The following is a 10,278-nucleotide window of genomic DNA, read 5'->3' as shown; positions in this document are numbered from 1 at the left end:
GGATGCAATCCACCTGCTACTGATGGCTGGCTGGTCCCTTGGAGATAGCGTATGGAGGGCTCAGCTTTGGTCCTGCTTCGGCAGACCAGGCATTCAGGACCTCCCCGAGCCTTTGGGAGAGGAGCCCGCCCGGGCCACTTCACCCCTGTCGTCATGACTGCTCTGTCTGTCCTCGGGCCCTGTGTACCCGCACTAGGGTGGCTGCAGAGAGAGGCCGGCTGACGTCTACCAGCACGTCACCCATTCCCAGATGTTTGTTGACCATCTCCCCTGCCTTGGACGTTCTCTGATGGGTGGATTCGAAACGTGAGACACAGATTTCGTCTGTTGTGCCCGTCCTGGTGCTCACTGGCTCACCTTCTTAACCCCTCCCCAGTTCTCCAGGTACCCCATCTTCCAAACTTTAACCCCCTAAGCTCCTGGCCACCAGCCAAATCACCTGCCACCACCCAGGGCTTTGTGTGTGTCTGTCCCTCAGGCCATTCATCCCTCTTTATGCATGGGTGACCAAGTGTGCAGTGCACAGCTGTGTCCACTGGGAGGATTGGCCTTCGTCTTTGTCCTCAGGGCCACTCCTGAGAGGGGGTGGGGGCACGGGAGTGACAGCTGTCCATTCCAGCGAGGGCAAACACACTGTGCCCAATGAGGCCAAGTTCTTATTTGTTTCTTTTACACGCTTCACATCATTTTTTTAAAAAGATTGATTGACTGATTGATTGATTTGACCCAGCACGCGTGAGCAAGCACAAGCTGGGGGAACGGCGGGCACAGGGAGAGGAAGAAGGAGGCTCCCCGAGGAGCGGGGAGCCCGATGTGGGGCTTGATCCCAGGACTTTGGGATCATGACCAAAGGCAGACGTTTAACCAATTCACATTTTTATTTTTATTTATTTATTTTTTAAGATTTTATTTATTTTTTGACAGAGAGACAGCGAGAGAGGGAACACAAGCAGGGGGAGTGGGAGAGGGAGAAGCAGGCTTCCCGCAGAGCAGGGAGCCCGATGTGGGACTCGATCCCAGGACCCTGAGGATCATGACCTGAGCTGAAGGCAGATGCTTAACGACTGAGCCACCCAGGCGCCCCACCAATTCACATTTTTAAACCGCTTTATCGAGATTTTATTTATTTATTTTATTTTATTTATTTTTTTAAGATTTTATTTATTTATTTGAGAGAGAGAGAGTGAGAGATAGCACAAATGGGAAGAGGGTCAGAGGGAGAAGCAGACTCCCTGCTGAGCCGGGAGCCCGATGCGGGACTCGATCCCAGGACTCCAGGATCATGACCTGAGCCGAAGGCAGTCGCTTAACCAACTGAGCCACCCAGGCGCCCAATTGTTCATTTATTTTAAAGTAAGCTCTATGACCAATACAGGACTTGAACTCATAACCGCGAGATCAAGAGTCACATGCTCTACTGACTGAGCCAGCCAGGCAGGCGTCCCTTACTGAGATATAATTTATATACAATAAACTGCATGTTTAAAGTGTACGTTAGGTTTAGACATATGTATGCACCATGAGACCATCACCACAACCAAGACAGTGGACATAGGCATCACCCCCAAGGTTCCCTCATGCCCCGTTATCATGCCTTCTTCCACCCCGTTTCCTAGCAACCACTGATCTATCACTACAGATCTGTTTACATTTTCTAAAGTTTTATACAAATGGAAGATACAGTACATACTCTTTCTTTTCCATGCAACATAATTATCTTGAGATGTATCCATATTGTGCATATCAATAGTTTATTCTTTTTTATTGCCGAGTAGTACCCATTGTATGGCCATACCACGATTTGTTTATCCATTTATCTGTTGACCTATGTTTGGCTACAACTGCCATGAACATTCATATGCAAATCTCTGTATGGACAATTTTCCCCCCTTGGATAAATGCCTAGGAGTAAAATGACTGGCTTGTATAGTTGGTATGAACTTATAAAAAAAAAAAACAAACCCACACTTTATTGAGGTGTAATTTACACACCATAAAATTCACTCAAAGTGTACAATTAAATCATTTTAGCAAGTTTACAAAGTTGTGCATCCTCCACCACAATCCAATTTTAGCGCGTGTCCAGCACCCCAAAATGAGCCCTCTTGCTCTCCCTTTCTCTCTCCTTTTTTCCCTTCCTTCCATCCTCCCTCACTCCTCTCTCCTTTCTTTTCTTCCTGTTAATTTGCTGAATTACACTGATTGGTTTTAAAATGTTCTGGTCACGTCACTTCATCTTGTACAACCTCGTTTTTGGTTTTTCTCTGTAAAATGGAGCTGGCATGCTCCGCATACAAATTGGATTACAGGTATCTGTGTTCGTGCTTAACCCACGGCCTCTCCTTCAGGCAGGGACCCCTCTTCCTTCTCTGCCTCCCAGTGCCTAGCACTGTGCTTCTTGGTACAAAGTAGGCACGACATGATACAGGAAAGAAAGTATTAAAGAATGAGTCTCCAGCCGCCGACTCCCCCACTCCCGCCCGGCCTCCCACAGCTGAATTCCGCTGCTGAGGAGCAGCTTTAGGTCCAGACTGAAACTGCCGCCGCCTAACCCGGCGTGGCCCGCGGCCCCGTCCTGACCAATCGGAGCTCGCCCTCCGGGGGCACGCCCCCATTCCTGTAATCGGCGACCAGTACGCGGTCTCGGGAGTTGACCAATCAGCTCCTGAGTCCCGCTGTTAGGCCCGCCCCAATGTTGAAACTGCCGCTTCTGAACGCGGAGTAACGTTCGCAGGAGCGTTCGGCTCCGTCCGCAATCTGACCAATCAGGGCGGCCGCGTCGGGCCCCGCCCACAGCCGGCGAAGCAAAGGGCGGCCGGGCGGAACTCCGGGCTGCGAGACCCTCCCTGGGGCGGCGGGCCTCCGGGCTTCCAGGCTTCCAGGCTTCCAGGCGGTGAGTGCGGGAGCGGCGGGGCTGGCGTGGGGAGGAAGGACTCGGCCCCTGGTGTGGGCGGTCCACAGGTGACCAGTGTGGGTGAGGCGGGCGGGGGGCCGGGCCGCCATTCTGAGAGGAGGGTCTGGCCTGACCCGGCGTTAAAACCCGCCCGGTGCACAGTGATGGGAGACTGAGTTTCTGGGTGGAGCCTGGGCCTGGATCCCAGAGGCGATTAGGAAGCCCCTTCCCCAGGCTGCAGAAATCCTTTCTGGAGGCATCTGTGTGTCTTTGAGCCTGGGTCCCTGGGGGCAAAAGGCTGAGAGAGGAGGAGGAAGGAGAAGGCGTCCCAGGCACCTCTCTGCTGCAAGAGGTCCTGGAGCCAGATTCCGGCTTAAAATCCTGGCTTTGTCACTTACTAGCGGTGGAACGTGGGGCAAGTTGGTTAACTCCTCTGAGCTTTGGTTTCCTGATTTGTAAAAAGAAAGGGAAGATGGGAGGGTGGACAGGACAGAGGGAAGCCTCCCTTCAGAAGCCTGGTCTGTGCTGGATTCACAATTTATAATACTTTACATTTGTAGACTTGCTCTAGTTGTTTTCTACAAATTAAACTACTTTCATAGTTAAGATTGTTAAAGGGGGATTGTTCCCTTTTGGGCAGGTAAGTAAACACACTCTGGCCAGTTTAATAATAGACATTTGTTGAGTGCTCACTGTATACCAGGCGCCATACTAAGGCTTAACATGCATTGCCTCGTTTTTCCCTACAGTAATTTGAGGAGGTCTGTTATCATTTCTCTTTGGCAGATGAGGAGACTGAGGCACAGAGCGATTAAATAACTTGCTTGAGACCGCACAGTTAGGGAGTAGTAGAGTGGGGATTCAAACCCAGGCCTCTGGCTCCACGGGGCAGCCTCCTTGGCTGGTGTCATGCTGTCTTCGCTTTAGGTAGAAGAGCTGGGACTGGAACCCAGCCCGAGGGTACACCGCAGCCCAGGAGGAAGCCGCGCCATATGCCTGGGATGGTGGAGACCAAGGACTTGGTGCATCTCCGGCAGCTCAACTCGGCACTCCTGAGGCAGCTGCGGGTCGGGCAGGATGCCGTTCGGCGGTCGGTGGCCAAAGCAGCCTCAAAGGTGAGCACCCACCTTGAGAACTTGCAAGGGGGGCGTGAAGGGGCTCCCTAACCAGGCAGGTCCCAGGCCTCCTGGGCAACATGCCCAGTTTGGAGAAAACTGAGGGCCAGCAAAGAAGGGACTGACTGGCCTGGGACATTGCAGAGGCCGGAGCAGGGCTGAGGATTGAGGAACCAGGCCTTTGTGCCTGGTGCAGGCCAGCTGGGTGGGGAGCTGGGCCACTCCCTGGGTGACCTGGCCTCTCTCTTCCAGTCAGCCCTGGACTCCAGCAGCAGCCATGACTCCCGGACACCATCGTCCCAGGAGACGTTGTTAATGGCCCCCAGAGCCTCCGGCCTACACCCTGCGCACCAGGGCGATCCCTGTGATATGTCCGGGCCTGGTGGGACCAGCTCTAGAGTGATCTCTCTCCCTTCTGCCAAGTACCGACACCAGGCGTCCCTGGGCTCACTGAGGCCCTACTCGGCACCCTTGCTGGCCATCTCAGACCCAAATGACCCAGCGCTTTCAGCAGAGCTGGGCAGTCCAGGGCCTCAGGAGGTCCAGGCCCAGAGCTCCACCCTGGATCAACAAAAGTGGCTGTCCAAGGTAACATGGGAGAATAGAACTTCCTTGAACTTCAGTCTCCCTGTCTCACAAATGCACTCATCGGCAGGCTCCCTTCAGGGTGGGAGGCTTCCTGGAGATACCTTGAGTCATGCCCAGCTCAGCTGAAGTGCTTAAAAAGTGGTGGTTGTTAGTTTCTCGGCATTTTGGGAAGAAGGTGATGAGCCCATTATACAGATGGGAAGACCAAGGCTCAGAGGCCACGCTTGTTCAAAGTTACACATAGAGGGGGATCGGGGGCCAAACTCTTCCAACTCCCAAGCTCCCGGCGGAGTCCTGGGGCTCATGTCAGGGTATAAGTTAAGACATGGCCCCTTTCCTTCCCGCAAGGTGGGGCCTCCTCCGGGCTGGGCCTGCATGCCTAGCCCTTGCCCCTCTCTGTCCCCCTCCTCAGTCAAGAGTGACCCTCAGTGAGGAGTCTGCATTGCCGGACAGGAGCGGGCACCTCCGGCCATACTTGGGCTACGATTGGATTGCAGGTATGGCCCGCCTCCGCGCATGCCTGCCTGAGCCCTACCGGTGCTGAATGAATGAGTCAGAGCTGCCATATTCTTTTTTTTTTTTTTTTTTTTTTTCATTAGAGAGAGCGAGCGAGCTCGAGGGGAGGGAGGGGCAGAGGGAGGAGAAACAGATTCTCCACTGAGCAGGGAGCTGGACATGGGGCTCCATCCCAGGACCCTGGGATCATGACCTGAGCCGAACACAGACGCCCAACCGACTGAGCCACCCAGGCGCTCCAGAGCCGCCATATTCTTTAGCATGTATTGGTGCCAGGCCCCTGCAAAACTGCGTGTGCATATCGTCTCTTTACATTGTACTGCCTATCCTCCTCACCCCCCACCCTCAGCAACCTCAGTGGCCTGGCTGGTCTCCCTCTGGCTTCGTCTACCCCATTACTATGCATTTTTGATTGGCAGCCAGAATGGATTTTTTAAACCTGGGAATCAGAGTACTTAGCACTTAGAATAAAATACAAAATCCTTATCTAGACTTACGAGGTAAGACCTGGCCCCAGGTAGCTCTGTGACGTGACCTCTCACTACCAGCCTCTGGCTCTTTGCTCCAGCCTCATGGGCCTCCTTGCTGGTCCTTGACCGTGCCACGCTCATGGCAGCCTCAGGGCTTTTGCACTTGCTGTCCGTGCTGCCTGGAATGCACTTCTCAGGTTCACACCCTCTGGGTGCTTTTTATCATTGAGGGCCCAGCTCAGGGGCTAGGCCTTCTGTGAGCATAATGTCATAGGGCCCCTGCCCCCCACATCCCTGCCTGTGGCATCAGTCATTTGTATGTTCTTCGTATCATTCGTTCTCAAGAATCATCCTGTTTCCTTGTTTCTTAGCTGAGTTCTCCAGTAGAATGTAAGCTTCATTCAAGCAGGGCCATAGCCATTTTCTTGCTCTATCTCCCGAGCCTGAGCTTAGAGGTGTGTGACGCATAGTAGGCCCTCACACAACACTCGTCGAATGAGTGAGTGAGCAGCCATAAGAGGTTGCTGCCGTTTGGCTCCCCGTTTCATAAAGGGGGAAACTGAGGCACAGAGAGTTTGAATTACTTCCTAGAGGCAGGCGCTCCAGGGGTTGCTGAGACCCAGCGATGGTGGGGACACAGGCCCTGTCCCCGGCATTTCCCGGCCTGTCAGCTCACTGCCTTGCTTCCCGTTTCTGGAAAGTGGGGGCGCCTGCCTCCTGCCCGCCCTGTCCCTGTGCTCGCTCTCCTTCCCGAGGGTGAACGAGCGCCCCCATCTCAGGCCTGCCCCTGCACTTGTGTGCCCTGCCTCATCCCCTCTGGGCTCCCGGAGGATTTGCTTCCTGCGAGTCTCTCCTGCCTCCTCGTTCAGTCCCATCAGTCTGTGGACACTGGGAAGGGTGGGGAGAATAGGTTTCAGGGAGCACCTGTTACAGGTGTTCTGTGAGCTTCCCTTGGCTTTACTCCTCTTAATGTCCTCTGCCCTTCACGATGATCTGTTAGGGCCGGTGCTGCTGTCGTCCCCTGTCCCCGTGGACAGAGGAGAGGGCTGAGCTGCTGGCCCTGAGGCACTTCACGACGTCTCCCATCTGCTCAGTGGTAGAGCTGCAACGTGTTATTTTCTACCCTGATGAAATTTTTCTCTTTTATTTTATTTTATTTTATTTTAAGATTTTATTTATTTGAGAGAGAGCATGAGCAAGAGAGGAAAAGCAGGGGGAGGGGCAGAGGGAGAGGGAGAAGCAGACTCCCCGCTGAGCAGGGAGCCCGACGCGGGGCTCGATCCCAGGACCCCGGGATCATGACCTGAGCCGAAGGCAGACGCTTCACCCACTGAGCCTCCCAGCACCCCCCCCCCCCCCCTTGCCACCATATTTGTAAGGCTCATGAAGGCAGGGCTTTGTCTAGTTCCCTCCTCTCTCCCTGGCACATCAAACTGCGGCCCCTAGGAGGGGCTCTGTAAGTATTTTTTGTTTTAATGTTTTTTGCACGGACGACAGGCTGTGCGTGAGGGTAGACACACACGGAGACAGGACCAGCAGTCACAGCGAGTGACGCGTGCCCTCCAGGTCTGTACGAGGCAGAGTGGGGGCAAAGCAGGTAGACTGGAGTGCTGTGCTGAGTGCCCCCTAAGGCTCAGCCGGCGGCCACACAGCAGCTGCTGGTGCTTCGCCCACTCCAGGGTCTCTGGACAGCAGCTCACCCATCACCAGCAAGCCCGAGGCCTTCTTTTCAGAGCTACAGGATTTCCGGGAAGCCAACAAGGAGGAGTGTATCAACAGTGACCCTGAGTGAGCAGAGGTGGCCAACGGGTGGGCAGAGCGGCTCAGGGACCCCGTTGCCCGGCCTGCTCACCCCTGTCCCCTCACAGACCCCAGTTCCTAGGCCCATGGGAGAGCAGTGTTGTGGAGGAAGACCATGAATGTGAGTGGAAATTCTCGCCAGGTGCCCCATAGCCTCGCCGAGCGAGGTCTCGGGGGCCTAGGGAGGCAGCTGGGGTGGTGGAGACTCAGGGAGGGGGAGCCTAGGGTCCAGACAGGGTGGGGCAAGCCTTGGGTGGGGGCTGGGGAGTGGCGGGGAGCTGAGGCCAAGCCTGTGGCACCCCCCTCCCCCCTCCCCAGCCGCCCCCTTTCCTGTGCACCCCCACTTCTGCTGCTCTGTGCTCGTGGAGGGGCGTGGGGGCGCTGGCTCAGTCGCACGAGCACCCGAGCCTTTGCTTTGGGTTCCCATCCGCAGCAGACGATGCACACACGTGTGTACGTCACGTCGGGTTCGTGTTCTGTGTGTGTACACCTGTGCGTGTGGCCATGGGGGAGGTGGGGTTGGCGGACCCGTGCGGTGGGGGCAGCAGGGGGATCAGGGATCTGGGGGTGCAGCTGAGAGGAGCTGCTGCTTCTCCCGGCCCCGCAGGCCTGTACTGTTACCGCGTCAACCGGCGCTTGTTTCTGGTGCCTTCCGATCCTGGCGCCCCTTGCCGCCTGTGCCGGACACCTCGGGACCAGAAGCGTCCCGAGACTCGGGTGCAGACAGCGCAGGTCAGGTGAGTGGCCCGAGCAGGTAGGACCCCTCGGGGCAGCCCGGAGGGGCGGCAGCGGCTGAGGCGAGGAGCCGAGCCTGAGGCCTGCCAGTCCTGCGGGAGGGCAGGGTGGGCCCCCTAGCTGCCAGGAGGCGCGCCTGGGCGCGCCTCCTCTGTCCCCCACCCCCCCCCCCCCCCCCCCCAGGGTGAGCATCCCGCTGTCCGTCCTGGACCCCCCGCACCAGTACCGCATCCACCGGCGGAAGAGCTTCGACGCCTCCGACACGCTGGCCCTGCCCCGGGTGAGCAGCCGTGTGGGGCTGGGTGGAGTTGGGCTCGGAGCCCAACTCCCAGGTGGATCCTGAGGCCCAGAGAGGGCCAGAGACTGGGGCAAGGCCACACAGCAAGGCTGGGCACAAGGAGGGCGAGCACTCAGGTCTGTGGAGTTCAGGCTGGGCCGCTCCCGTCACCTGGCCCTGTGCTCGTCCCCTGTTCCTCGCCCACCCCGCGCTTCCAGGGTTAGTGTCTGCCCGCCTGCCGGCGTCGTGCACATGCGCCTCATTGGTTGAGCTCTTGGGTGCTGTGTGCGGAGTTCTTAGGAGGATTACCTCATGGAGCCCTCACAGCAGCCAAGACTGTGGGTCCTGTTGCCATCCCACTGTACAGATAAGGAGACTGAGGCCGAGGGAGGTCACTGGTCTCAGGTCAGCAGGTGGAAGAGCAGGGATTTGAACCCAGGTCCTTATGTTTCCTAGTGTCTCCCATGGAAACGTTCTTTGTGTCTCCCGGGTAGGGGGGAGCCTGTGGGGGCTGGGGGAGCTGGGATTATGGGGGAGGAGAAGGGATGCTGAGGAAAGTTGGTGTGCTCATCTGTAAAATGGGTACAGCAAACAGCCCTCAGCCTGGTGGGGTGAGTGGGGCACTTCAGTGATCAGTACCTGTCGGGGGCGTGGGGCAGAGTCCGTCACACAGGAAGCGCTCTGTCGGTATCCACAGGCTTCCCTCCTTCTGCCTCAGGCCAGGGGCCCAGGGCCTGGGTCAGCAGGGAAAGGAAGGCCTGGGGTAACCCGCTGGGTGGACACGGGCCCTGCCCTGGGGGAGCCTGTCTCCAGGGGACATCATGACTGTTTGGGGGGACACAGCCCCAGCTAGGGGATGCTGGCAGTCCAAGGGGAGAGGCACAGCCCCCTCCCTGGGGTGCGCCCCATCAGAAGGGAGCCCTGCCAACAGGCCAGGCGCCTTAACCCTTCGCTGTCCACAGCACTGCCTGCTGGGCTGGGACATTCTCCCTCCGAAGTCCGAGAAAAGCTCAGCACCCAAGAGCCTGGACCTCTGGTCCTGTGTCTCCTCCGAGGCCCAGCATCGGAAGCTGTTAGCTGCCAGTCCTTCTCACCTGGTATGGTCCAGGATGCCCCAGGAGGGACAGATGCCTTGGAGCAGGCCTGGGGGCGGGGGGCAGATCGGGGCAGGGAGTGCAGGGCCCCGGCCCCCTGGCCCTCAGCACCCTTCCAGGCTCTTCTGCTCCCTGCCAGCTCCCCACCCCACCCAGGAAGGTGACCCTGACTCTCTGATCCAGAAGGGGATGAGGTGGGAACTGGGGATGACCTTTCAAGTGGCCCCCTCTGACACCTCCCCATTCACCATCCAGGCCCTGCCAACAAGCGTCCCACCCTGCACCACAATCTAGTTGGAACCCCAGCCGTGTGCCCCCTGGCAGAAGCCCTGAGGACTGGCCACTTGGAGGAAGGCAGAGCCCCTGCCATCACCTGTAACCTGTCTCCCCTGTTAAGGCACCCACGACAAGGGAGGTGGACTTAGGCCCCACCCTCCTAGGTGGGCAGGTGGATGGCCCCAGGCTTTTCTCCTTCCCGGGGACAGAGGTGGGGACTCCAGGGTTGGGGGGCAGAGGGTAAGAGGATTCTGTGACATGTCCGTAAATAAAGCTCAGTACTCTGTGCAGCTCCGGATCGCCTTGTGTGCTGGGTCTGCCCTGCTGATGCCCTCAGGGTCCGGGAGGGGGCCTGGCAGCAGCCTCTTCCCCTCACCCAGGGGCAGACACGTCTGACAACCTGCATTGGGCCGGGCGATTCCATGGCCCCGGGTGTGGCTCTGCAGCTCCCAACTCTGGGCAGGTGGCCTCCCAGGTGGGGGCTTGGGGCTCAGGGTCTCAGGCAGGCCCCCGT

The 10,278-nt window shown here is 57.4% G+C and overlaps 1 protein-coding gene across 2 annotated transcripts; it reads left to right on the top strand.

Moving 5' to 3' along the window:
* The first annotated feature begins 1,152 nt into the window (after positions 1-1,152).
* Positions 1,153-10,054, top strand: MIIP (migration and invasion inhibitory protein). Of its 2 annotated transcripts, none has more exons than XM_025855742.2 (10): positions 1,153-2,893; positions 3,821-4,008; positions 4,261-4,596; positions 5,009-5,093; positions 7,262-7,370; positions 7,451-7,503; positions 7,990-8,119; positions 8,301-8,397; positions 9,357-9,491; positions 9,744-10,054. In XM_025855742.2, the coding sequence occupies exons 2-10, from the start codon at positions 3,886-3,888 to the stop codon at positions 9,780-9,782; spliced, it is 1,107 nt and encodes a 368-aa protein (XP_025711527.1). In that variant the 5' UTR covers positions 1,153-2,893; positions 3,821-3,885; the 3' UTR covers positions 9,783-10,054. The 2 variants fall into 2 exon arrangements, with proteins under 2 accessions (XP_025711527.1, XP_073759439.1); XM_073903338.1 differs by lacking the exon at positions 1,153-2,893 and adding an exon at positions 2,941-2,961.
* Positions 10,055-10,278: the final 224 nt, after the last annotated feature.

The sequence above is a fragment of the Callorhinus ursinus genome, unplaced genomic scaffold (genome assembly GCF_003265705.2).
Source record: "Callorhinus ursinus isolate GAN/ISIS: 27379988/994484 unplaced genomic scaffold, GSC_fseal_2.0 scaffold18, whole genome shotgun sequence".
NCBI lineage: Eukaryota > Metazoa > Chordata > Mammalia > Carnivora > Otariidae > Callorhinus > Callorhinus ursinus.
Note: the sequence above shows the minus strand (reverse complement) of the source record. Positions and strands in the feature narration are given on the sequence as shown.